The following is a 27,829-nucleotide window of genomic DNA, read 5'->3' as shown; positions in this document are numbered from 1 at the left end:
TGGGCTCACCACCATCCGATGGGGAGGCTGGAGCTGGGTGCCTGGGCGCTGTGGGCTGCCACCCAGCTTGTGCAGGGCTTTTTGGTGTTTCCGGGTCCATATGTACAAAGCTTATCTGGTTGCTTAAAAAAAAAATAATTCCCAAAATCTTTAAGTAACTTTTTGGATTGTCTTTGGTTTTAACTGGCTTGCCAGGATGCCACTTGGCATGTCTCTCTGGCTCTGGCATGAGCCACCCTCTGCTCCCTGTCCCCAGGGAGGTGGTGTGTGAACACACACACACACACACATGCACATTTTCCCTACATTTAAGGTGGGTTAATTACAAAAAGCGATCAGCAATGGACCCATTTGTGGCATAGGCAGCAGAAGACCATCTGCAAAAGTGTTCTCGCAGCTGGTGGCACAGCAAAAGCTGCCTGGGTGGCAGCCTTGAACAGGGAGAGCATTGGAGGTGTGTGTGTCCTTAACTCAAAACCCAAAGGAGGTCTCCCACTGGGCTGCGACACTGCTGGGAGGGAGCTGGGACAACCCATAGTTTGGGGCAGAGGAGGGTATGTGGGACCAAGGGTGCTGGGAGCACCCATACCACCTCCCTTCCCCAGCCTGGCCCCCCACCTTGGGTGAAGCAAGGAGACAAAAGAGGTGGAGGATGAGAAGATTATTTATTTTTCATAGATTTTTATAAAAAATAATTATCAAATACAAAAAAATAAAAATAGCAGCAGCCTCCGTTGTGAATAAAACCCTAAAGGGGACAAAAACCGCTCAGTGTCGCTATAGAAGAACAATATTTCGGTACGTAGAAGCTATCCGTTCATGAGAAGTACAAATCTCTATCAGCCAAGCCAGCACCTCTGGCCCTCCGGTTCCCCTATCCATGGGGCATGGCCCCTTCCCTGCACCCACTGGTGAGCAGGGACGAGCCATTGCTGAGACCAGGATTTTCACACCAAAAGGGTAAAAAATTGGCATCTAAACACATAGGCATCTAGGTAACGCTGATACCAGCCAGGGAAGGGTTTGGCATTGCAAGATGCCGGGACTTGAAATTCTCCCATCTCCCTCTGCATGTCACCCTCATCCCACATTCCCACCATACCCATGGGCGGGGGGCTGCCATGCCCCCCGCTCCTGCTGTGCTGAGACCCCTGAATTTCCCCTTCCCTGCGCTGGTGGAACAGGATGGGCTGCCCGAGTTGCACCTTCTCGGGGGCATTGGGGCCAGAAGAGTCTCAAAGGGTTTTTTTTTTAATTTCCTTGGGTTTTTTTGGGGGGGAGTTTGATTGAAAAATGGATCGCTGTCAAAAAATTGCAGCTCTCTGCCAAACTGACAGTGCATTTGGGTGAAAAACCGTGGGTGTTGTCACCTGTGCATGATGGGAACAGAAATGTCAGTGCCTCCCTGCTGCAAGAGGAGATGGGGCCATCGTCATCCCCTGCCCCCACATCCCTGCCTAGGCCAGGGCAGGCAGGACGTGACCTGCCATGGGGCGATGGGCGCACCTGGGATCAGGAAAGGGCTTGGAGAAGGACAAAGCATCTCCTGCCTGGACGCTGGTGGGATGTCCAGGCACCTCTGCTCCTACTCCTGTCCTCCTGCCAAACATAACTTCAGGCAGTGTCTGACAAAAACCAGGGGGAGAGCTAGCGAAAGCCAAAGGATGCCTTGAAAATCCCCGGTCTGTCCACACTGTGTCACCCTCTCTCCATCGCTCTTGTGCTGGAGAAACCCTGGCTTGGAGCCTGGCTCCACCGGCACAGGCCGTGCCGGCAGGACGCAGCCGGGCAGCCTTGGGTTTCTTGGTCCCAGCCCGGGGCTGCACCGGGGCGTCCGTGCTCCTGCTCTGCGGTCCCTTCTCTGCTCTCCTCTTCCTATCCCTTTTCTCTGCCTCTTTGCAGCACAAAACCATCAGCGATAACCCCAGCTGGAGCCAGGCACCTTCCCTACCTGCTGCCTCTATGGGGCTGGGTCCAGGCTGCCAAGCTGAGCTTCTGGCAATCAACTATGGGGGGCAAAGTTTCTAGCTGGGCTTCTTTGGGGCTAGAAGTGAATTTGAAGATTTTCACTTAGTGCCTACAGGAGCAAGAGACTCGTGAAAGTCAGCAACTGTATGGTGACTGTGATGGGCTCGACCACAGAGATAGTAATAAGGAAAATCTCAGTGGGAAAAGGTGATGCTCAAAGTCTCCTGACAGGTCATTCGGGTCCTGTCTCTCCTTGCATTACAGGGTCTGGTCTCCTCCGAGAACTGCTGACAACACTGTTGAAGCTCATGTTTGGAAAGGAGATGTGGGGAAAGAAAAGAAGGACCACCTCATCATCCTTCATTCAGAGCATCACACAGCTACTCTGGGTTGCCCACTACATCCCTTGTCTAGTTGGGTGCGCAGTGGCCAGGGAAGCGAGGCAGAGAGGGACTGTTGTGTGTCTTTGCTCCTGCTGACCACGCAGCGATCCCCATGGACACGTAACCCTTCCCAGAAGGCTCTGAAATAACAGGTGACAGGCGTCTGCAGTGCCCTTCGGGGCAGCAATGCTCACTGAATCTGCCATGCTTGTCGGGGTGATGCAAGGGCACAGCAGCGTTTCTTCTCAACCTCAAAATCCTGACCCAGGACCCTAAGCAGAGCAAGGCAAAGCATCGGCAAATCCCAAGGGCAAAACTTGATGCCTGCAAGATGCCGAGAGCACCTTGAGTTCGCAGCCTCCATGCCGCCTTCCTGGGGAGTTCTCTCCTGGCGTGGCCTGGGTGCTGGCTTCTCTCTCTGTCCTCCTTCCAGCTGCCTCTCAGCAAGGAAGGGGAAATTCCCTGCTCCTCCTGCCCCGACCTGCACTTTTCCCAATGGTTTGTACTTCACAGCAGCATGGGTGTGTGACAAAGGATATCCTTTCTCAGCTTCATCAAGAGCAAAGAAAATATAATATATATTTATATATATTATATATATATGTATATATATATAATTAAGTTTAAATATTTGCAGAGAGATCACAACTACCTCGACCTTGCTAAAAGAAGCCTGTACAGCAGAGGGTGGGTGAATAGTGACAAAATCCAGAGCAAAGACAGACACCCAGACACCGGACCCGGACAAACAACTGTGGCAGCGCCTGGACTCTCGGTGTGGAGCCCAGCCCAGCGCGTGGCCGAGGCGGCGCCGGACCCCTGGCTGAGCCCCTCGAGCGTGCACCGGGCCCTCGTGTCCCGGCTGGGTTTGGGAGGGAGCAGCGATGGGGAGGGGACCGCCACGGGCCTGCCCTCCCGTGCCGCAGCCCACTGGCTGCTCGGTGGCCTCAACCCGTCCCCTCCACGCACAGTCGCCATCCCCCTGCCCGGCTCTTCCTGAAGCCTCCTGCCCCCTCACACCCTGCTGTTCCCCAGCGGCCCCCGTTGCTGCCCCTTCGCTCCTCCGGCGCTCGCCTGACCGAGAGAGGCCCTTCGTGGTGCCGCTACTGGTTCTCCTCGGCCGCCGGGTCACGGCACGTGCATTCGTCCTGGTCACAGTCAGCAGCAAATGGGATCACCTGGGGGGACCAAAGGGAGATGTAAGGCTCTGCTTTGAGATCCCTGGCTCCTGGCACCCCTATGCTCCTGCAAGCCCTCTCCACCCTGGTACGGAGAGACAGACACTTCGGGCTGCGCCCTGATGTTGTTGGCATTGTGGAGACTGCCAGGCTCCATGCTCACTGAGAAATGGGCTCTGATACAAGCTGTCCCCAGCTGAGTTTTATTCTTAGCGTTTCCTTTTAGTTAACTTGTGTTTCAAATTTCGCAACCGAGGGTCAGCTTGAGTCTTGTACCCCAAATGTCAAACCCTGGGGAGCAGTCTCCCCTGGTGGGTGTGAGACATTTGGACTAGAGCTGGCAGTGGTGAGGCACCTCTAGATTTCAGTTTTACTTTGGCCCCTGTCAGAAAGCCCTCCTTGTCCATGTCTGAGCTCAGAGACCTGTCCTTCAAGCTACTCCTGGCTCTTCCAGGGTCAGCAAAGCATGAAGGTAGCATAGCCTCGTCTTCTGCACCTCTTGGAGGAACTCAGCCAAGCTCCCAGCTGCAAAGGCTGGCCTCCATACTATCATCTGATATAGGAGCCCGTGTAGATGCATACAGTTCTTGTGCATAGTGGATTAAGAAAACCCAGGCAGGCTGGAAGCTGTGTGAGCAGGCATGGCCTTCAGTGGGGCAGGCAGTGGGTCCATCTAGGGCCACCCACAAGCTGTGCTGCTTTGAGACATCCCATGCAGGTAGAGAGGCTCATTGCACACTGCTTTCTCTACAACAACTATATGTGGCCGAGCAAGCTTATGTCACCTTAGCTGGTGGCAGCAGAGCAAGATGGGAGGGCACCAGCAGAGCATCTGGCTCCTGGTTGGCAGTTGCCCAGTCATGGGCCATGGGAGCTGAGAAAACAGTTTCCTCCAGAGGTTTTATACACACCAGGCTCAGAGCCAGGAGTTTTTCTTACTGTGGAAGCACATCTGATTTTTCACAGCCTGGGCCAGTGAGAGGCTGGAGTGGTTTTTTGGTGTTTAAACCCCATATTCCTGCATCTGCCTTAACAGAGATATGCTAGAGGCTTGTGCTGTGGGAGATCTGGGACCTGTGGGGGATGTGAGCTGGGGCTGGGTCTCCTGAGAGCCATGGGACTGAATCCCCGCACCTTCCACTGCAAACCCATCCTTTATTTTGGCCAGAGATCCAGATGTCTCAGACCTCCTGAGAGCCATGCCTTGCTCCAAGATGTCATGATATCGCTGTGGAGGTTTCACTCATCACTTGGGTGTAAAGCCTTTTCTCTCCTATCTCAACTGGATCTTCCCAGGATTTTATTTTTCCTTTTCTCTGTGTGTATGTGTGATGAAAGGAAAAATGATTCAAGCTCCACAACAAAGATGAGAAGATCCAAATTCACATATTTTTGCAGTGAGAAATTATCTCATGCCCTATGATTTGTTTTGCTGTTGGATATGCTTAGGAAGGATGGGCTGTGAGTGCTGGATAGCAAGTTAGTTGGGAGGGGAGGTTGTGATGGGAGACAAAGAAGGGTCTGTGCAACCCCAATACCAAGTTGCTCCCTCTACGCTATTCCTCCCTCCTTGCCTCCCCAGGAGAATTGGGAGGGAAAGACAGCCCATAGCGGATGCCAGTGGACCATACCAAAAATCCTCTGAGATTGCTCAGTTATACGACAAGGTGACTTCTGAGTCACCATGGCTAGCACTACATCCCATGGAAGTCATTTCTTTGGGACTTGTTTCCCAAAACGAGAGGGAATCCCATGAACCTCAGTGGGAGCTGGGCTGAGCTTTCAGTCCCGCTGGCCCGAGTCCAAACCCCGCTGTTAATCAGTGGGATGATGTCTATCATCTTCAGCTGGCTTTGGTTTAAAATCATGGATTTGTTCTCCGTTCGTGGGAGAATTGCATTGCAGGCTCAGTTCTATGGTCAGCAAAGCCGAAGAGCATGGCTAGCAGTCACCACTTAATCATAAATCCTGGCCAGAGCCGCAGAAGATGCTCACTTACCTTCCTGGAGGACAGTGTGGAGGAGCAGCAGTCACCCCCGTCATACTGGCAGTATGCCCGGTTGTTGATGGTGTCGCACCAGCCGTCTGCTTGGAAGGGCTAGAGAGAGAAATGAGTCTTTGCTGAAAGGGTTATTCAAAAGCATAAGGTTGCCCTCAAAAGCAGAGATCCCAGGTCCTCAGCAAGGCCCCTGTGCACCTCTGGTAAGGGCCAAGGCCCAGTTCCACCATACACAACCCCTTCTTCAAAGCCAAAGGGCACCAGAAGACTGGTATCCTGGCTGGTGTGTATGGAGTAGTGGGTGCTCGGAGGGCAGCAGCTGTAGCTCAAAGATCAGGGAACGGTGTCAGGAAGCAAGAAAGCAAATTCACATCGCTAGGGAGGGCCCCAACCTGAATGCCACAAGTCCTCATTCCCATCTCACTCAGTGCTTCTCCATACATTCCATTGCCACCCACTAGGAGTGAGTTCACCACCTCATCTGCTCATCCACCTTCTCACACCACTCTCACGTGTCCCCACTGTAATCCAGCTCTCTGCATGTTCACAGCTGGGGCAGGGCTCTGTAAGAAGCTGACCCAACTCTTCTCTCCAACACCCCTTGTCCCAAAGAGCTTGGCTCTGAAGTTGAGCTTGGTGGCCTGGCTTGGGCAGCTAAGTCCAGAGAGGCTGTTATGAAGATCAATAGAGCATCCTGCTAGAGGATCAGTCTTAGGAAGGCAGGGGCTTTATCCCCCTTGGACCACGAGAAAGGTTCAGCAAAGTCAGGAGTCTTCCAGAAGTACTTGCACTCAAGCCCAGCCAAACATTGGCAAGCTCTGGCTGCAAGGACTATGCCTTTTCCAGAATGCTCTTGCTCTGGCTCTGACCCCAAGGAATATGTCCCCACATTCCTCTAGACTCTCCACTGGAGGCTCTAGCCCTGTCCATAGCACATGGCTCCACCAAACCTGGCCAGGTTGGACTACAACGCTACTTATCTGGTGGCCAGCTGGGACAAACAGAAGGAATCTTCATTAAGCACTAGCTCCCTGCAGGCAAAATCCAGCTCTGGATTGAGCAGAGAGGGCACCAGCCTACTGATGACCAGAAATATTGGCAATGTGGCCACCTTCCAGCTTCAGTCTTGGCCATCTTCCTCCTCATTTCTCTTCTTCATGGCCCAAATCTCACCCTCTGTAAGGAAATCGTATTGTTGCGTGGTGGGGGATTTTGCGTTGCCAAAATAATGGTGGTTCCTCTTCGCATGGCACAGCCCAGTGCCCTCTGCTGCACCGTCAGGTCTGCCTGGACAACTGGGGATTTGCAGAGCCCAGATTGCCTTGGTGCAGCTCAGATAAATGCTCTGTCATTAAAAAGCCTTCTTTACTTTCAGCTCTAACGTGGAAACAGAAAGCTATTGCAGCAGAATAGCTTTCTGTCCAGAAATGTTAAATGGCACAAGCAGCCATTCAGAAATCCATTTTATTGTTGTTCAGTTACATGAGTCATCTGATCAGAGAAGAGGAACAAGCAACTGGGGCTGAGAAGCAGCCAACTAGAGCTCCGAAACAATGCTGTGTGACTGGTGCAACCAAACGATGTGCATGTGAAGCACTTGCAATGAACTAGTCAGGAACAATCTGCAGCCGAGGTTTATTTATCACAGATACACATCAGCAGTGCCAAGCAACAACCGAATGTGCTAACAGAACGGAGAGGCCATTCATAACCAAGTGATTAGTAATCACTAATAATCATTAATCATCACAGTAGGCTCTGTGATGGTAGCTACTGGCCCAGCAACCACGGCCAACCTCCAGGAGGACTGCTGTCATCAGAAAGGGCTCTTGGTGGAAACCTGGCCACCCCTTTGCTCATGGAAGCAGCCGACCTGTTTCACTGGATCTGGTGGCCCCAGATGACAACCCAGGGGAAATATACTTCAGAAAATACCTGGACCCAGCCTTTGATGGATACTCACCTGTAGCACCGTTAAAGCAAATGACAGCCAGCTGAAAAATGTCACCGCACCGCGACAGCCCTGCATCCACTGTGCCAAAGCCAACATGCGGGACTGGTGATAATGCCAATAATTCACACAAAAAAGCCATGCCAAAACCAGGGAACCAATGTGGCTTTTCATCATCATGACTCACAAGGAACTGAAATGGGCTCGATGCAGGCTAATGTCACTTAAGAAAGTAGCAGCAGGGATTACGGCAAACCACTGAGTCCGTCTGTGCTACCAGTACCACAGTCCCTGGGCCAAATCCAGGCAGCCACAGAGGGATTGCATTTGCCTGGGAGATCTCGCAAAAGAAGAAAGAGCACATGTTCCTACAGCTGGGAAATTGAGGCACAGGCAGGTTAGGCAGCTCACTCAGAAACAAGAAAGGATTTGGTTCCCATCATTGCTGTCACAAACCATGTCCAGAGGACACCAGGGTGCAACTTCACCAAGGCCAAGGGTTAACACTCCTCTTCCACTGAAAAGCATCAGTGGGTCTTGAATGGTAGTGATCAAAGAAGATCTCTGAGCCACGAAGCAGCTTTGAGCACTGGGAGGGCCAGGGCAGGGATGCTGGGGCTGGCCGGTGCAGGGATGCCGGCAGGGACTGGCGAGGGCCGCTGGCAGGGAAGAGCTCTTCTGGGTGTGATTTACTTTTGCAGCCTTCCACGCGGTGGAGTTTTTCCTTGAGCTTTGCTCCATATGTCATGACTCACTGGCAAAACAACACCCGCCGCTTCGGTAGTTTCCATACAATTATGGGGGGGGTTGCCCATCCCGGCTGCACAGGTCTGAAATCGTTTCCAGATCTTGTGTGCAAGGCAGGGGGAGGACAGAGGCAGAGACAGGGACAAGATGGGGAAGGAGAAGCTCTCAGTTTCTCTCTACACCTATCAGGGCTAATTGCCCCCTCCTCTCAACCCGCTGGAGCCCGTACCCCACCCTAAACAAATACAGGCTCCTATGGCAACACTTGTTGGGGAAACTTAACGACTCATGTTCCAAATTACATTGGAAAAACATATGAGGGGAAAATAAAAAATGACTAATTGGACTCAAGGCTCAAGAGAGCCAGGTGCAGGGTTCGGGGACCGCTGTCCCTACTCCTCGCCCAGCGCCTGGAGAACACAGTGAATCCTGTTGCTTTGCTTTGCCAAGGATTTTCAGCTGGTTTCATCTTTGCGAGCAGAAAGAGCAAAGTAAGGTGCTGGTGGGTCACCCTTGAGGGCACAGGCACCCTCGTACTTGTATCGGTCTCATTTTGGTCTTGCGAGAGTCACAGCAAGGGCGGACACAGGCAATGCAATACTAAGAGCAGGTGACGTGAGAAAGGAAAACCCGTACAGACTCTGTTCAGCCTGTGCTTGAGCCTTTTGGCTCTGCAGAAGGCAATGCCAGTGGTGGGAGGAGGGAGTTTTGCCCATGTTGGTGACTCGCAGAAACACCCACCGATGTTTTAAGATGCTAGCAGGAAAAAAACCCCACACCAATGGCCAACTGTGCCATGCAAAGGCAACGGATGTGATCCAGGGAAATGTCCAGCTGCATTTCATTCACCAGAATATGCATCCTCCAGCACGGGGGGAAAAAGGGCTGGTTCGAATGGCTGAGATAAACTGGGAAAAAATTAATAAGGTAATTGCTGCCACCGCTCTGTGCCGCGTTAAGTGATAGGGAGCTGCTCGGCTAGGCAGCATGCCACCGAGGCAGCTAGCGAGCCAGGCTGTGTCAGTGAATCTCCCTGCTCATGCCATCCGTCTTCCTTGTTTATTCAGACAGGAGCTTCAGCGGGGCATGTGTTAGCACGTGGAGGTGCAGCATCTGGCACCACCAGGCCAGAGCCCTGCGCTGCCGGCATAAAAATAGTAACCGCGGATCAAGTGCTTGGCAATTTAAATAGGCTAAAAAACCACATGGTCTCAGAGCCGGGAATAGGCACTAATGAAAAAAAGAAAAAATTAAGTTAAAAAACAAAAAGAGGGAAGAATATTACAGGCAAATAAAGGATGTGAGAAAGGACTGGTTAGATCCCGCCACATCCTGGGCAGAAGCATCTCAGAGGGCTTGGCAGTGCTGTTTCTCTGGAGGCTGCCAGAAGATGCCATGCAGGTAGCAGCATCTGTGCGTGGCCTTTTTCCATGGTCCCTGCAGAGTCCCTGGGGCCAGGGCCAAGCTGGCTGGCTCCCTCCCCGAAGCTGGTGTCCTGCTCGGCAGGGAGCCCCCAGTGCCACTGGGGAGGCGGGCAGGGTCCAGACACTTTTCTTCGAATCCACCTTATATGTAGGTTGATTCACTGTGAAAGAGTGTGAAAGGGTGTGACAGAGTGAGGGAAAGACGGAGCACAAAGAATAAATCACAGATGCCATCAGTACTGTACATATTTTGCTGCTGCGTCATGGGCACTTGATGAACATTATTTCCCAGGAATGCAGGTTTTGCTCTGGTTGAGCAGACCTGAAGGCCTAGTACCTTGCTTTTGGCAATGACCTGTTCCAGATGCTTCAGAGGAAGGTGGAAAAAAGAAAAAAAAAATTCAGCGTGCACCTGGCCAATTGTGTAACTGAAGAGCTGAAAGGCTCTCCTGTGCTGCTGCTGGGATGGAAAGTGCTTGCAACTTCAGTCTGCCCATAGCTAGAGAAAGCCCAGATCCCAGTTTCAGGGGATCAAGTCCAGCCTTAATAAGCAAAATGTTTCCCCCCAGCCTTCGGGAGGCTGTGCAGGTCCTGGGCTTTGCAACTGTGCTGATCCCATCCAAGGAGGGTGCGTAGTTTGCTTTCATGCTGCTTCTAAGTCAGCACAGATTTTGCTGTCCTTTCATCCTTTCCTTTGGGCATCAGTATTTTGGGCATCGACCTCGGACCCTTTGCACACTGAGATGACCACATGCGACCCTGCAGCCAAGGAATTCCAAGGTGCCTTCATCCTTCTCAGCTGCCGCTCTCAAAGCAGCCCCAGAGGAACAGGGGAACCATGATTTCAGCAGGGGAGACAGGCCCTGGAAAAGCTGCCATGCTGTCAGACCCACGCCTCATGCATCAGCTTCACTGCTGTTAACTCTGCTCTTGCGATGCATGAGTCATCAGTGATGGAAAGATCAGTCGGAGACAGGAGACAGGAGGGAGACAGTGTGGCAGGGAGACAGGGACAGGACTGGGTGATAAAGCTCTGCTGGAGAAATGTCTCCCCTCACTGTGCCCATGGTCTTCCAGGAGCCACCACCTTGCAGGGTCTTCAAGAGCAAGCGCCCAAAGGCATCAGCGTGTCCTCAGCACCAGAAACAAGAAAGCAGCAGTAGCCAGGGCCGGGGCCTCACCTAGCACAGCTGGAAACGGCTGCCCATTTGGCAGCAGAGGGATGTCAGCCCAAACCAGGGCTCACAGAACCGTGGGACACGTACCTTGAACTGCCCCAGGGCTGGAGACTGCTGCAACTTCAGGGATCTAAGACGTGCAAGAGAAGCCACATCCCAGGCAAAAGCCGCTGCATGTGGCAGGGCGGAACAGGCAGGGGTGCGTGGGGAAAGGAAAGCCTGAGGAAGCTTTAGCAGCCCTTGGCCAGGGATAGGCAGAAGGCAGCTTCTACCCGTCAGATGCCTTTCCTTCCTTCCTTCCTTCCCACCTCAGCCACTAGCCAAGATGTTTCAGAAAGCTCTGGGAGGTCTCTGGGAGGTCCCTGGGAGGACTTGAAGAGTACCCAAAGCCTTGTTAAAAGTCTGGTTCACTTAAAGCCCCTATGCATTCACCATCCCAGCTTGGGTCTCTGGAAATTCTCCCTCCCATCCCTGTCCGCATCCCTCCAACATCACTCCAAACCACTGTTTCCCTACAGAAAATGGGCTGGTGTCAGTCCCTTCAGCCACAGATGCAGCAGGAGCTAGTTAAAGCGATGCTATAGCACAGTGTCCTCAGGACACATCCCTTTCCTTGCATACACACACACTCATGCTGGCGAGGCAGGGAGCCCGGCCATTCTTGGCTCCCCCTGCTTGCCCAGGGAAGTTGACTGGGAATGCAGACTGTGGGAGGAAACGACAATGTTCATTGTTTGGATTAAATATTTTTCTTGGCCCTTTCTCTGTTGCAGTGTCTCTTTTATTTTATTTTTTTTTTCCTCCCCCCCTGAACACCCCAGGCACATTCACTTTCCCTCTCTCCTTCCTGAGGCTCTCCAGCACGCAAGGAGGAAATCAGCTCTAAAAAACACAGAGAGGGACAGAGAGGGAACAGGGCTGCCTTCTGCTCAAAAAGCTTTTTGGGATGCCTCGCTGCCCTGAGCCATTCTGAGCAGCAAGCAAGCACTACCTGGCCTATTGCAGCGAGGGAGGCAGGGTGAGCACCGCTCAGATGAAGAGACCTCTAGAAATTTGGCAAGAGGCACCTGGGACCAAATGGCCTGAAGAAAAGAGGAACAAATTGCTACAAACCCAGCACGTCATCCACCATTTTAACATCTCCTAGTTTGTGTCCCCTGAGCTGTTCCTGTACTCCTTTTGAACCATGGCAGCTGTCCCCTGGAGCCACATGCCTCCAGGATGGCTTGCTAGGAGACATCGTGGACCTGCCCCATCACCTCAGACATGGCTAGAAAGCAAAATGGAGAAATATCAGTTGTTTCCAAGCTTGCTGGTGTCCCTGAGCCACTCACTTGTCAGCTCAGCGTGCAGACTGCTTTCGTCACATCTCAGGTCTTCAGCTCCAGCTCCAACATCCTTCTCCCTGGGCCTCAGTAAGAAAACAGAGGCTTGTCGCTTGAGAAAGTACGCCACACACTCTAAGGAATGTTTCAAGGAAGGGGTGACAGGCTGGAAGGCAGCATCCTGCTGTCTGCTTTCAGCCTATGTGCCATCACTTGTACTGCCATGCCCAAGGCAAGCAACAGCCAAGCTTCCAGCAGTCTTGGTATGCAGCTCTAGGTGTTCTTCGGGACAAAGAGCGTCCTTTGGACATGGGTTTCCTGCAAACATCTGGGCCTCGTTTGCCTCAGTCTGGATTGAGTTTGGACAGGATCAGTGTCTGAAGGGGGATGAAGAGCACAGAGGTTAGATTGCTGCTTGGTCTCCAGCCTGAATGCTGCTGTAGATGGCCATACTGGGAGAGCAGGTCTTTGCCTTCATGGTGTCTGAAAGTGCTTCTGTGTCCCAGGCCAGGATTTGGTTTGGACACACTTCTGCTGCGGAATTGAGCATGTGGCACTTTGGGGTACTGAATGGGGATGGATGCGTTTCTTCTCCCCTGTCCTGCTCTGCATCTTGTTCCGCAGGGACCCCATGTCTCAGCAGACAGTGATCTGGAAAGGGCTTTGCACAGTCCACGGGGACAAGAGTAAAGAAAGGAATGGAAAGCTGGTATAGATAAACAGCATATCAGAACAAGTCTTTGCCTCCAAAGAAACATCTCTGTCCATGATCTATTCACGGCAGGGTCCTTAGCTTCATCCTTTTTACACCCTGATCTCAGTGCTAACAGGAGAAGAAAACCAGAAGCAGGAAAGAACAAGCCAAGGGGAGCACAGGAAGATGCCATGTGTCGATAGCATTCCTGGCAAGCACGGTGGCTCCCAGAGATGGGTCCCCAGCAGTGACCATTCCCAGGGTGGCTGCTGTGCACACGAGAGAAGCCAGGACTTCCCATGCCACGAGCACCAGCCTGCGATCCTGCCCTCAGCAGCTTGCCTGCTGCCATGGATTAGATCTCCTGCCAAGCCGTTTGTGCAAAGTATGTTGCAGGATAGAACGGGTTATGGAAAACAAGCCCTGAAAACCACGAGGGCCTCCTGACCCACTTGTATCTGGTTTCTGCCAAGTTCTTGTTACAGATCTTAAACAGAAAGAAAAACAATATACGACAGATGAAGGGGCTGAAGGGGAATGAATATTCGTGTTGGAAGAGCAGTTGGCTGGGTTATGCTTGGGGATGTTTGTTTATTATCAGAAGCGACTCATTGATTTTTGTTTCAGCGGGTGCTTTCAGTGGCTTTCCACTCCCTCTGTCTGTGTCACCGGCTCCACGACTGTGACCGCTGGGAGAGGGGAAAGTGGGACGTGGACAGGGATGGAGGGATGGCACCCGAGCTGGAGAGGGCAGAGAAGTAGCCATAGGTTGGGGTATCCTAAGTGCAGGCCAGACTGCACAGCCATGGGTTTGGGGAGCAGAGGCTGCTTCCACCTCTTTGGGTCTCCACCACCACTGGTGTGGTGCCTGGATGCTGTGGTCCTACCCGTGCCAAAAGGCTCCCATCTTTTGGGGCTCTGTAAGCCTGTCCCTGCACCATGCTGGTGTGTGATCATTTTGTTTCCCTCTGTTTTCTTTGTCTCTTAAGAAAATGAGGTTTCTACAATCACACTCCACGTGTGTGCAGGGGACAGAGATCCACGTGTGTGCAGGGGACAGAGTTCTTCTCATAGTTTAGGAAAAGTATGCCTCAACTGGGATTTTTGGAAGAGCCAAAAAGAGCCAACTTCTTTGGGCTCATCCACTGAAAGGCTATATCCCATGCTAATGTACCCAGCAGGTATGTAGAGAGCTCCCCATCTTATCTTCCACCTCCCCAGCATGAAGGGCTTTGCCCTCACAGGTCAGGGGCCAGGTCTGATCCAGAAGTGACCACTACCTGCAGTTCATGCTCCTTGTACTCCCCCATTATTGACACTTGCTGCCTTAGGCATGGCAGACAGTATAGCCCTACCTGGTCCTTTCAGTATCTGTTTGTGGACCTGATGTCCACTAATTTGTTTAATCCCTTTTTGAACTTAAAGCTACTACTCACCCCTGCAGCCTCACATGGCACCCAGTTTCAAGAGTTCAGTGCTCACTGTGTCCAAAGTACTTTTCTTCACCTGTTTGAAACAACCCCCTTGCCAGTCTCAGTGAGTGCTTCCCAGTTCTGCATTCATCTTATCCAGCACCTCTGACTTGGCAAAACTCCAGCAGTCTTCTGCTCTCCAAACTGAAGAGTCCCAGCTGTTTTAGGGTCTCCTTGAAGGGCAGCTGTGGCATCCCCTTAATCACTTTGATTGCTTTTTCCAATTCTGCTGTGTCCTCTTGAGATGTGGAGGCCAACACATCGTGTACTATCCAAAATTTGAATGTACCAGAATCTAGGGCAACTCATCGAGTCCTGTTTGGTCACCTGGATCACACGGGCTCATAGGCTTTGGTGAGACTCCTGAAGGAATAGCAGTCACATGGTCTGCCTCTTGCCTGCTTACAAGAACAGCAGTCACATCCAGTAGGATCCTCTCCACATTTTCAAAGCCAGATGGCAGACAGAAGAAGAGTGCAGACTGGATAAAGGTGTCATGAAACGCCTCCATGGGGACAGGAGATGAGATAATGATGATGTGAGAATGACAAGAGGGTAACTTCACATTCTGGCCATAGTGAGATACCTATTGCTCTAGAGAGTCTCCTTGGAGAAGCTGGTATGCCTGTAGTCCTCATTGCCTTAAGCCCCAGGAGAGCAGAAGAGGATCTCTTTCCCAGAGTGGAGCATCCCACCAGCATCATGTTTCTGCCTGGTTTCCTGCACTGAGCTTTGCCATGGTACAAAATCAGAGCTCCCGCGTCTGGGAGGAGGGACAATCAAAGGGCACCAGCCCCATCCATAGTGAGGAGCAGAAGCAGCTGCCTACAGCTGGACCCCGGCTGCAGCACTTTGCCCAGGGAGCAAGTTGCACCCTGTCTCCCATCACATTAAAGCACAGTGGGGACCCTGATTTTAGATGAGACTTCATGCTGTCCTTATTGCATATGCCTTCAAAGGGGTTAACTCTGGCTGAAAAATGCTGGACACAAGCCACAGACATGCCAAGCAAGGGTTTTGTGCGTGCCGGTGGGAAGACCCAAGGATCCATTGGGGTCCTTCACTACCTGTTGGATCAAGAGACTGGAGAACAACTTGCAACTGCCAACACAATTCAATCCCTATCTCATCATTTCCATTGTAATACCTCAGGAAAACCGCAAAACAGGGAATGGATTAGTGTTTTATGATCGTGATAACATGACCAGCAGCACGTGGAAGGGCAGCAAGACCTTGTCCTCATGTGGGGAAGACCTGAAAAATTCCCAGCAGCTCATGCTCATGACAGCTTTCTGGTATGGCCCATCTTCACCCAGGGTGTGAATCAGAGACCTCAAGCCAAAGTCTCTGCATGTTCCCCCAGCATGCAGTCAGGGCTGCTCAGAGCAAAGCACAGCAAAGTCAGCATCAACCAGAGAAGGCACCAAGTCACATCAGGAAGGAATTGCTACCCTACAAGGCAGCCCACAGCTGTTGTAGATCTTGTCCAACTCCTACCATACCAGTATGAAGCTCTGCCTGCTGGTGGTCTGTCCAAAGCATGCTGCCTTAAATCCCTTGCAATTAACCTTTTGCATGCAATGATGAAACAGAGCTGGAGGTGGGGGCAAGCTCAGCACATTGCACAACGTTGGGAGATAGAGGAGTGCAGAGCTGGTGAGCTGCATGGACTAGGAGATGCTCTATAGCAGCCAATGTTGGCCACACTCATGCATGGACTGTTTTGGACCATGGCAGGAATAGTCCAAGGGAGCAGCCTGGATCATTGTGCATGCTGTCTCCTCCTCTGAAGTCAACAGCCTTACTTGCTCTTGGGCACATGCAGAGGATAGCTGAGAGCTGGTCACCTTGGGATGGCTTGGGAGAACCTGCCCCCCTTGGGAGATGCTGCAAACACTTCCCTCCCAGCAGCCGAGCACACCACCAGGACCATGACCACCTCCTCCCAAACCACGGTGGGGAGGAGGGGTTTCTCTCCTCTTCCACTCCCCTCTCCACCCAGCCCCAAGCCCCCTCCTCTCCCCGCCCCCGCCGCAGTGCTGCCATCTGTTTTTCTACTGATGGCAAGGGATGAGATGTTCCACTGGCCCTTCAGAGGCGAAGCACTCTCAGCGCTAACTCGTATTCCTGACGGGCTCCTGGAAGGGTTTGCATCCCTCCCTCCCTCCCTCCTTCGCCCGCTGAACTACGTGCCTCCACGCTCTGGGGATGGGGAACTTGGCAAGGCGCAGCGAGAGACCGGGAGGCAGATGGATGACCAGATTAATGGAAAGAGAAGGGAGGTGGGGAGAGGAGCAAGAGGGATGAGCAGGCAGGCTGATCCGCTGCCAGCGTACGATAAAGATGAGTGAGAATTCCTCTAACACCATTGCGCAGTGACCTGAACTTTCCAATGTGAGGCAGGGCTCCAGCTGAGGCTGGGGAGGTTGAGGCTTGGCTACTGCTGCCATGCTGCAGCCCAAAGTGACTCCACCAGGGAGAGACGGTATGAGCAGCCAGGTGGCCTGGATTTCTCTTACATAGGGTTGTTCCCCTCACTGAGGCGTCCATATGAGAAAGCTTCCTCATCCAACACGCACTCAGCAGTCAATGGAGAGGTGATGGTATCTCCGAGGGGTGACTCAGACCTGAGGTGACCTGGACAGTCCACTGAACACATTTCACTGCCTAGTGGAGAGCAGAGGCTGGGCTCCTAAAGGAGGTACCTCCAGTGAGTGATTACTGTGAAATGAGGAGGAACCTGGGACTGAGGTGTCCCACGGACATGGCAAGTCAAGCTGAACCATGTCAGACCCAGCAGGGGCAGAACATTTCTCATGCAAGTAAATGAAGTGGAGAACAAGAAAAGGAGGTGTGGTCGGGAGGCACCATACGGCAAGGACAGATTACAGGCAGGTTATATTCCATCCCTACCCAACTCTCGCTGTCTCCACGTGCTGCAAGAGATTGGGTCCCAAGTGAAATGGCCCCTGAGAACTGCAGTGCTTTTGGTCACAAGGATGGAGGCAGGAGAAGAATAGGAATGAGGGTGCAAGCCAGCACAGATGAGGTGGAAACAACATTTAGGGCATTTTCTGTGGTCAAATGAGGGGACTGGTAACACCTCCCTTCTTCCCAGTGCTGAGCAGCAGCTCCCAGAGCAATACTTTGAATGAGACACTTTTGGTAAGACTTATTCTTTACGGAAAGACAATGACTACTATAAAACTCATGTGAAAAAATGTTATCTAGGAAGACTTGGCTTATCAGTCCAACCTTAACAGCCTGCAGCATCGTAGAAGAAAACCCAATGAAAAGAATAATCAAAGACATGTACGTGAGAAGTGAGGAGGAGGAGAACAGGGAGGAGGTGGCTGTGAGCTGTATCAAAAAGGAGAGCATCAGGGTGCAAGAAACTATCTGAGGATGAATCTTCATTAGTATTACAGTGAGTGACTGTGACCTTAAAAATAAGCCTGTGCTGACGAAATTGCTAACGAGGAAGAAGGCATTGTTTCACAGAGGAGGATCAGGATATCTGACAAATAGTTAGATAACCCAAAGGACTAGAGAGAGAAACAGGATGACATTCACTTGTATAAAATTAAAGGGCAAGTTCTTGTACTGATGGTAAAACATCTGCTGTTACCTTGGAGCTCATCAGTTGGAAACAAAGGAAGTAGAGAAAGATCTGGGTGTACTTGCTGAGCTCAGGATATCTCTGAGCTGCCAGACAGATGCAACCACAGAAATAACAGATATAGTCCTGGGCCCTATCAAAAGAGACATTTCCAGCACAAGGAAGCTTTGTTGAGAAGCTTTGTTGAGACCTCAGCTGGAAGAGTATGTACTGCTTGGTCATTCCTGATAAAAGATTAATTGAAAGCAGAAAAGGCATTAAAAAGACTACAAGGGTGATGAAGAGCATGGACTCTCCATCTTCTGGTAGGACACGGCAAGATTTTGGCTTGCTTAACCTCCTGTATGCTAAGACTGCTGTCTAGGCTTGCTTTCTAAGAGTAAAAGGGGATGACAAGCATCCAGGAACAGAAAGAGGTCATGTTGGCCATAAGCATGTTTGGGTGGCCAATCAGAAGACAGTGACTGTTACTGTGAGATGCCGGGATTCAGGTAGTTGGTTCCTCTCTCTCTCTCTCACACACATGCACACACACACAAATAAGCTGGCATTTTTCATCATCCCCTATGGGACCCCTTGCTGAAGACACAGACCCAAGGTGAGGTGAGGAACCACAGATGAGGAAAGTCGGTCTGGTGTATCTGAGCCTAAGGGAGCATCCTCATGCCAGGGTCAGCTTTCTCTCACCTGAGCTGCACAGGAAGGGAAGAAGGAGCACCTCACGCCCCATATGTTTCTTTTTTGGAAGGACCAACTCCCAGAGAGCACAAGGAGCAGTTCTCCCTTGCTAACAGGAGAACCACGGATAGAATCACCACACCCATCTGGACTGCTCTTCCACATAAGCCCATCCTACTTCAAATACATTGCCCCAGAGCTGAGCTAAAAGCTATGGTTTAGAAAGACCTGGAGCTCCCAAAACGCCGGAGGATGCATCGCTAAACTCTGGTACTCAATCATCTCTCTAGCACACAGCACCTCACTCCCCTACGCTTGCAGCCCATGCCTTGCAGTAGAGACACACAACACAGCCATCGAGTTTGGGAAATACCTGCTGCACCTTCTGTTGACCGTAATGTTTCCTTCCCGGGGACATGCCCCCTGCAACATCTCCCTTTCTCCCACACTTCAGTTGACAAAGAGCTGAGCTAGGCAGAATCGGTGAGCAAAAGCGATCATTTGCATTCAAATGAGCACATAAAAAATAATCAGCAAAACCCAAAGCTATTTTTGGTGTGCAAACTTCATTTACATTTTCCTTTTTGGTAAAAATCCCAAATTTTCAGCATACAACATTCCAAAATACCCCCTCTTTTTCCTTTTATCCTCAATCATAATAACAACTAGTGCTTGACAAAGACTGCCTATTTTTAATTTCCTTTGCAAACTGACTCCAGGCTGCCTACGATTTTCTCCTGCCTGGTCATTATTCAAAGTGAAATGAGCAGCTAACCCATTTCTGCAAGGAATTCTTTGTCTGCAGATTCTTCAGGAGCGGTTTGTTTTGCATGTACAAGGCTGGAAATCCTAGTTGTTTTGGTTGGACATGTGAGTCACACAGGGCTTTTCTGGATCCACGTTACTCTAGAACTGCGGTTCTGGTTAAGGAAATATTCAGGCTTGGAGTCAGCACAGGCTGTTTGGGGATACCCCTTGCCAGTGAAATCCTTTTGCTAGAACATTCTTCCCAGGCTGGCCGAGAAGAATCAGGCAAGGAAGGAAATGGGTTTTTCTGCAGCTCTCGTTCCCCAGTATCACCCTGGTTGTGGGGGACCAAGCCTAAGGATGCTTGCTTTGGTGTCTCTGCTCAGCCAGCAAGCCCTGGCCCAGCTCGAAGCAAACATGAAGTCAAAGCCATCCGGCTTTGTGCTGGAGCGAGTCTTCATTGCCAGGAGCTCTCCTGCAAGGAGCAGGCGGCTCGTGCTGCAGGCAGGGGGGGCTTACCTCGCACGACTGGATGCAGTGAATGACGGAGGGGTCTGGATACCACCGCAGCCTGCCCGTGCACACAATATGCTGAGGAGGGAAGGAGAAATGAGCTGTTAGGTGAGGCGGCAGAGGGAGGGCAACAGCCACCAATGCTCTCTGGAGGCAGAGGGTCTCCCACAACATTGCATTGCTCGTCGCGGTGCAGAACAGCAGTGGCACCCCCAGGACCCTCCCTGCACCTCTGCCCAGCAGGAAACCCTTTGAAGCCCATCAAACCCAAGGCAGCTGCACCTGGTTCACCCACAAACCAGGGTACATTGTTCAAGGCAGAGGCTAGATAGACACACATATATGTCTATGTAGATGTACATAGATACAAAACTGAGAGAGGACAAAGGGAGATGGCAGGGACCACCAGAGAAGTGGGTTTGGCTGGCAGTGCCACCTCACAGTGGCTGACTTGGCCACAAGCTGCTGCTGGGGGGAAGCCACTGGGGGACACTACAGGCTGAGTCTGCTATCACCTATCTGCGTGACGTTGGCTTCGCCATCTTCTCACTCGTATGGGACGGGGGGCTCAGCCGGTCATCACTCGGTGTCTGCATCAATTTGCTCATTGACCCCTGCTCAGGCTCCGAGAACCAGGTCCTGGGAGGACTCACCTCCCCAGACCTGGCCAGAAGCAGATACACCAGACTCACGTTCACTCACGGGGCTGAGGTTATTGCTGGTATTTACAAGGCACAAACTCAGCTGTTGCAGCCAAGTGGACACAAGAGTGAGATATGAAGGGCTCAGTTTCATCATGTTGGAACGTGTTGTCCTGCTCATTCAGCGGGGGTTTGTGGGGAGCACTCATGATTATACAGGGGGAAGAAAAGCCCCACCACACATGCAATTTCCTCCTTGTAAAGCTCAGGCAGACTTTGAAATCTGAGGCCCCATAAAACAACGGCTGGCCTGTGAAAGTGTCCTAGGATGCCCTTCACAGCGTGGGAGTCGCACAGAGGGGCACATATGTTTTCTCCTAGGCTCCCATTTGAAATGTACAGCAGCAGGCAGACCGGCTCCAGCGTTCCCGGGTGGCACAGCAGCTGGGGATGGGGCAGCTCTGCCCATGCAGACCTGCCCACGCAGACCTGCTGCAGGTCCTCCTGCTGCGTGTTCGGTCAAGACCGTGATGAGGCCGGGACAGGATGAGGTCCTGGCCATCCTCAGCCAGCGCAGGGAAGGCAGACCCAGAGGCAGCCGCCATCAGATGGGTCAGAGGCTGGGGATGCTGGCTGATCTAGCCAATTCCTGCTCAGCCCGGAGGATGTTTGCATCCTAACCCTACTGGGGTGTTTCATATGTGGTTGTTGTGCAACTTTAATGGCATTTTAGCATACTCCTATTAGGATACTCCTACTCCAGGTTGGGAAATAAGGGCAGAGGGACAAACCTGCTCGGCTGCGGGATGCAATGAATCAGAGCTGAAAGCAAAACAGGGCCATGCCCTCCCCAAGTGGCCTCTGCAGCTCCCTGTGTGGTTTGCCCCATCCTCTCCATCACCTTGGGAGCGCGGCAGCTCCCAGGAATGGCAAGCTGTTAGAGGCTCAGAGGAGCAAAGCGGGGAGCAGAAGCGGGAGCTGGGGCAAAGAGGAAAACAAGACGGTCCAGGGAGAGAGCTCCTGGCAAGGGGGAGCACTGCTTCTTAAAATAACACCTCTCCTCCCTCCTCCTCTCTGCAAAATGCCTCCCTTGCACGAGAGCCTGCAGCAGCGGTGAAAGGGAAGCCGAATGCCACTGCCTCGACGGGCCAAGCCATCCAATCCCTCAAAGGCGAGGACTCCTTCCAAGGCTTGTGCTTAACCATCCCACACGCCCCGGGCGTCCTCAGCCCCGCCAGCAATCCGTCATGGGTCTGATTCAAGGCGACGTACAGTAGTATCCACAGGCACAATGCTGGGCCTCCTGTGGGTTCCCAGGAGGAGGGGAAAGTGTTTGGATGGGAGCACTGGCTCCTGGGAATATTGTTTGCTTTTCTTTGTTCCACCTCCTTCCTTATGCATCTCATTTTTATTTTAAGAAATATTACCCCAGCAGAGCTACTTTTTGGGAAAGTCATGCTGTGAGGATCCAAACTATTTGAGCTATTTGAGCTGTTTTGCCTACACAATGAATAAGAGATGGGGAGAGAAAGGCTCCCTGTTCCAGCAGCAGAGGTAACAGGCCAACCAGTGGGTCCTGGCAGCCGGAGACACCTTTCAGCTGACAGTGCCCTGCCTCCTCCCTGGCAGGGAGATACCTGCCTGGGGTTGCATCTCTGCTGCCAGGTAATCGGGGACCCAGGGTCATGCCGTGCCAGGGGCAGCTTTTGCTCTCCCACCGCTGGCTGACAATAACAGCAGCTTAGCAGGTTTAGGCATGCAGCACATCCTGAAAAATCAGTGGGATTCCTGCATTTAGCTTCATTCATTGTGGTATCCTGCAAATCCTTGAAAGCTGGCCTGTGAGCTGATAACTTATGCTGAACTTTGGTACAGGAGAGCAGGAGGCTGTACAGTAGTGTCCGCAGGGGAGGGAAGAGGAGGAAAAAGTGGTGGGAGGGAGGAGGACCTCGGCACTGGAACCTGGTTACGGGGAGCAGCGTTGGTACCTCCAGAGCAGCGTTGGAGAGGGCCAGCCAGCCCTGAGCTCTCTTATGCTGCTTATCTTTGCAAGTCTTATCTTTCTTCATGCAAGGCAAAGAGATTTTGGTTAAAAAACACCAGATAGAGAGGAGGGGGGCTCCCCTCTGTGCTGCCAGCAAACCCCCTGCTAGAGGAATCCACCTCCCCATTTACCTGGACTCTGGTGGGCTGCAGACGGTGATCCATAGTCTCAGCAGTTATGTTTTTGGGCAGTATAACGGGGTCACTGGGAGGTATGATACAGGAAGGTATGCACACAGCACCTGTGGGAGGAGAGAGCACCTTGAGGACTTCATCAGGAACCAGGCAATGATGTTTTATGGGAGGACACCAGACCCAAACGTGTAGGCTCCTCACTGAGGACAGAGGCAGACATAGAGGAGACCCTTTTCCTCCCAACCTGGGATGGCAATTCCTTCCCCAAATCCTGAATTACGCAAGAGCCTATAGGAGTTGTGGCCAATTCCCTTCTCCCAGATGAGAGGAAAATTGAACATGCCCTGAGAGACAGATTCAAGCCCTCATGTCAGGACATGGGATCCAGCATGAAAATAAGTCTGACCTGAATGCTATGGGATGTTTGTTGACATGTTAGGAAGCATCTTTCATGGTTTTTCTATCATGCTGAATTCCCACTGCTTTCCTATGACCCAGGAAGAAAAAAAGCTGCAAAAACCACCTTGGAAAATCAGGTGGGTCCCAACCCTAACCCCAGCCTCACATCATGTCTGTCCAAAGCTTAACCTTAGCAGGCCCTGCCCTTAGACTCGCCTCAGCCTGTTTTGATCAGACCTAGATGACTGGTGTGTTTGCTTCAGAGTGATACAGGCTTTGCTCAAGCGTCCTGTCCAGCAGGATGCCAGATGAGATGCAACGGCTGTGACTGAGCATTGCAGCTTTTCCTGAAAGCACAAAGTGACCAAGTCCTGGAGAAAGAAATGGATGATGTGGTCCCTCATCTGGTCAAAGTGCCGTGTTACGCGTGATTGTCACTGCAGCTTTTATCTAGGACCTGCCACATTAACCCTGCAAACTTTAGCAGTAGTAACAAGTAGAGAGACCTCAGGGGGGACGGAGGGCTAGAGATTAGGAAAATTACTGTAAAGAGCTGGGTTTGCTCTAGAGACAAGTCCCTGATCCTTCTGAAAAGAGAGATGCTTACACTGGAGCCAGCTTTAGTTTTGAGTCTTGCCCATGAGTACAACCAGGCCATGCACAAGGCTAAAGCCACCCATGGCTCTGTGTTTAGAAAGAGGATGGAAGAGAAAACAGGATTTTTTTTCATAGATTTAGTGGGGATTGGTACAAGAAGAGTCATCGTGACCTTAAGCTCTCTGGGAGGGCTGAGTCAACATAAGGTTTGGTTTTCTGTTTAGCTTTCATCTGCCCTCACCTATGCCGTGCCCCTGCTCACACTTGTACTCCACGAAATTCAGCTCCGGGGGTGGCGGGCAGGTGCCCCGTAAGCTCTCGCACAGTTTGAACTCCTCTGTCCACAAGCCCTCCTTGGTGCAGACAATGGGAACCTGCAAAGCAGAGGGAGAGCAGCCGGTGTTACTACCGGCAGCGGCAGGGACCACCCTGCCTGGCCACTGCAAGGATCCCCCTCCTGCCAGTGAAGTCCAGAGGGAAGTTCTCCAGGGCAGCTGGGTTGCAGCCATCTGGTCCAGCCTATGTGTGCTTTGCACTACTGACCAGAAAGCAAATTGTTTTCCAGCTGCTGCTGGATCCCACCAGAGGGAATCAACTGCCCTTCTTTTGACAAGACCTTTCCAGCAGGTTGGATGCAAAACCTGGGTGGAAGAGCCTAGCAGGGAGCAGCCTCCACCCTCAGGCAAGCCCCTTGGTTAGCAAGCCTGCTGCAGCAAAGTTGCCCATCATCCCAGGCAAGTGCATTTGCAGTAGCTCCCAAAATCCACTGGAAACCCTCTACTTTTGCTTTCTGACCCTTTTCACTCAATACAAGCAGGCTTGCCTAGGACCACTGCTTTTTGGAAGGGTCACCAGGGAGCAGAAGAGCATTCTCGGGCAGTGGTGCACCCTGTGCCACAGCTGGTATCCAGCAAGAAGAGCTGTGGGTTTGCAGGGCAACTGCTGTTTGGTGGTACAAAGGCATTTAGCCCTGGGGATGGCCAAGCTGCTGGGGGGCCCCTCTGCACGGCAGGGCACAGGGAGCCCTACTGTTTTCAGGTGCTCTGAAGCACAATGCTTGGCCGATCTCTGCCTCCCTGCCCCCAGGTCACTCACCTGTTGTCCCTGCGGCTCGCAGTTGAGGATGCACTGGCTGTCCAGCTCGAAGCCCTGGGTGCAGTTGTACATGCCCTCGAAGACGGGAGGGGGTGGCTCGCACACCACGGGGATGCAGTGCCCCTCTTCCCACTGCCCACTTTCCAGGCACTGGACCTTCAGAAACTTCCTGGGGAAACACAGATACCAGACTGGGCTGCAGCTCCCTAAAGAAACCCCACCTTGGCTGCTCCAAGCGTCCCACAGAAGCAGGAGCAGCCTAGAGACATCTCTCCTGGAGCACAACCAAGCCCCCCCCACATGGGGCTTTCCCATGCCATCCCACCCCTCACCATGGGCAGGCCCTCCTGAAGGGACAGCCCACGCTCAACCGGGACCTTTTCTTCCCCTTGCTGGAGAGATCATGCTGATTTAGGAGCACTGGATGCTTTTTCCTTGCACTCACCACCCCATCGCTCCCCACCTCTAGTGGTGCCCCTAAACCATTCCTCTCTGCCCTACAACCCCTGCGGGTCCTGAGCTGCTTTGTCCTACCGCCAGTAGCTACATACTTTGCTGGATGGAGTGAGCCTCCACCAGTAAATCCTGCTGGCCTGCACCCAGCTACTCCTGAGGCTCCTCTTTGTACTCCAGCCAGATCTGTCAATCCCCCTCTCGCCAAGGGGCTGTCATACCGCAGCAGACCAATACCATCCTGCGCTGCTAAAACAGCCCAGGCGCAAACTACTTGCCAAAAAAACGATGAAAAAGAAAGGAAGAAAAAGTCCAGGAGCGGAGCCCACCCGCTTTTCAGTCTCCCGTCCTTGGCAGCGATAGAGACACCACATCTTTTACATAGAGGCATGGAAGCCCACAAAGCATCGGGCTGGCTAGGGACTGCTCTCCCAGAAGAGGACGTGTCACTGCGACCCCAGACTTTTACACACAGGTTTTGACAGCACTGATGGGCTTTACCTGAGCCCATGCTGATTGCTCTGTCCTTAATGAGACTTCCCCCCACCACCTCCTGTCCTTCTTTACTAGATAGCCTGCTCCAGCTGCTTGCCCCTGCCCTCCCCCACCACCGGTGCCAGCAGGCAGGGCTCCAGGCACCACGTTATGGAGTTTATAGCGTGTCACAGGTACGCAGAGGGGGGTTTAACTGGGTTAGAGAAACCCCGGGGGGGGGGAGGCACTAAATTGCCCCTTGTTCTGAGCGGCAGCAGACATTGCATGGGGCCACCCAGCTGCCCCCCAACACATGGTGCAGGGTCACGCGGCCCAGAGAAACGAGGGGACCCCATCTGCACCCCACTGCCAGATGTGGGGCAGGAGCTGGTGGCCATCCCCCTACACACTTCTGCTGGGAACTCCTGGATGGGAAATTTGAGAGCTTTTTGAAACATTCTCATCCTTTTAAAGATTTGCAGCTCTTAGGGATTCCCCCTCTCCCTTCAGAAATCAGGGATCTGCTTTTCCTAAAGACTAAGGGAGACAGTGGATTCCTGCTGTGGTGAATTCAGGCTCCAGCAGGTAATGTGGAGGCAGGCAGGGAAAGGGGTGAGATGTGGCAGGCCCTCTGGGCACAGAGCTCTGCACAAATCTTCCCACCAGACCACGCTGGGAACGTGGGTGGCCACAGTGTGAGCACCCGAGCAGCAAGTGGTGCTGCAAAGTCACCCCAAGAGCAGTAGCCTTGAATCGACTGAAGGGAACTGCAACTACATACTATTTTGGAAGGGTGGTGAGGATCCCATTGTGGGCAGCTGTGGTTTCAGCCCCCCTCAGTTTAACTTTCTTAGTTGCTCACCCTTTCCACTGGCATGATGGTCACTGCCTTTCAAAGATGCCCCATCAGACCCTGCTTCCTCCCATGTCTGAATGCTTTGTTTTGCTCATCTTTAAAGGCAAGCGAAGGTGCATGCCAAGAGGTACTGATCCATGTCGGATGTCCAGATCCTCAAGCAGCATTTTTCCCTTCTTAAATTGCCTGGCATACAGGGTGTGACCTAGCTCTACGACTTGCAAGGGGTAAATCGCTGAGGGTTAAGCTGATGGCATTATGGCAATAGGAGCGACCTGGTGGTGCAAAGCCTCACTGCAATGCCTCAGGCACTGAGCAAACTCCTTTACAAACCAGGAGAATCCCAGCCACATGCTCCTTCTCACTCCCCCGCTGGCCACCAGGGTATAACTGATGCAGCCACTGCACCTCCCTGTTGCTCCCCCAGATCACAGCAGAGGCCTTTTGCCTAGGAGCCTTGGGAAGACCTGGGGAGAGGGGCCGAGTATGGGAAGGACACGCTGCAGGAGCTGCAGTTTGCACAGGTGCACACTGTGGTTGAGCCCCATCGTCTTCACCAGGGCTTCTTGTCCTGATGTGGTGCTAGAGTGACCCCAGTGGGGGCTGGCACTGTGCATGGCCTCTCCCACCTCTACCCAAACTTGCACCCCCCCTAGACCTGGGGGGAGAAACCACCTTGCATCCCTCACCCCACCACCAGCATCTGTGCTGGGGAACTTCAAACAGGGCTAGCCTGGGCTGACCCCAGGGTAGAAGGTGGCATGTGGACCACTGCCGCACATATGAAGTGAGCAGTTTATATTAAGGCACAGAGAAGGGAAGGGAGAGGCTTTTTTTTTTTTTTTTTTTAAAAGATATATAAAAAAACCACAACCTCATAGCAGCTTGAAATTTCCAGACCCCCCCGACTTCTTCTGATCTGGGTTAGCGGCATTTCTTGAGGATTAACAAGGAAGCCAGGAAAATCAGAGTCAAAGCTTCCCCCTCCAACCAGGCAAGCGGATGCCTAATGGGTAGAGGAGGCAGGGGAGACGTCTGAGGCCAGCCAGGGCTGCCTCTGATGTGAAGGCATGAGCGCTTGCCCAGCTCTGGGAGCTGAGCACGCAGGAGCCTGGCTGGGATCCAGCTGCGTACTGGGGTGGCCAGCTTGGGGGAACGGGGTCTGCTGTACAGTAACAGTGATAAATGAGCCTAAAGCCTCATCTCCCATGGCAGGAGACTGACAGCTTCAAAAAGAATAGGGGGGAAGCAGGGAGAGTT

General features: G+C 52.4%; 1 protein-coding gene across 1 annotated transcript in view; it reads right to left on the bottom strand.

The window, feature by feature from the left end:
* Positions 1-3,008: 3,008 nt before the first annotated feature.
* Positions 3,009-27,829, bottom strand: part of PAPPA2 (pappalysin 2) — a 94,292-nt gene continuing 69,471 nt past the window's right edge. Inside the window, exons 17-22 of the mRNA XM_075507898.1 lie at positions 24,787-24,955; positions 23,933-24,065; positions 22,693-22,802; positions 19,883-19,954; positions 5,529-5,627; positions 3,009-3,529 (exon numbers count right to left, since the gene is read on the bottom strand). Coding sequence (XP_075364013.1) covers positions 3,455-3,529; positions 5,529-5,627; positions 19,883-19,954; positions 22,693-22,802; positions 23,933-24,065; positions 24,787-24,955 — 658 coding nt within the window. The 3' untranslated portion in view covers positions 3,009-3,454. The remainder of the gene's footprint in view (positions 3,530-5,528; positions 5,628-19,882; positions 19,955-22,692; positions 22,803-23,932; positions 24,066-24,786; positions 24,956-27,829) is intronic.

Source organism: Mycteria americana, chromosome 7 (genome assembly GCF_035582795.1).
Source record: "Mycteria americana isolate JAX WOST 10 ecotype Jacksonville Zoo and Gardens chromosome 7, USCA_MyAme_1.0, whole genome shotgun sequence".
Lineage (NCBI taxonomy): Eukaryota > Metazoa > Chordata > Aves > Ciconiiformes > Ciconiidae > Mycteria > Mycteria americana.
Note: the sequence above shows the minus strand (reverse complement) of the source record. Positions and strands in the feature narration are given on the sequence as shown.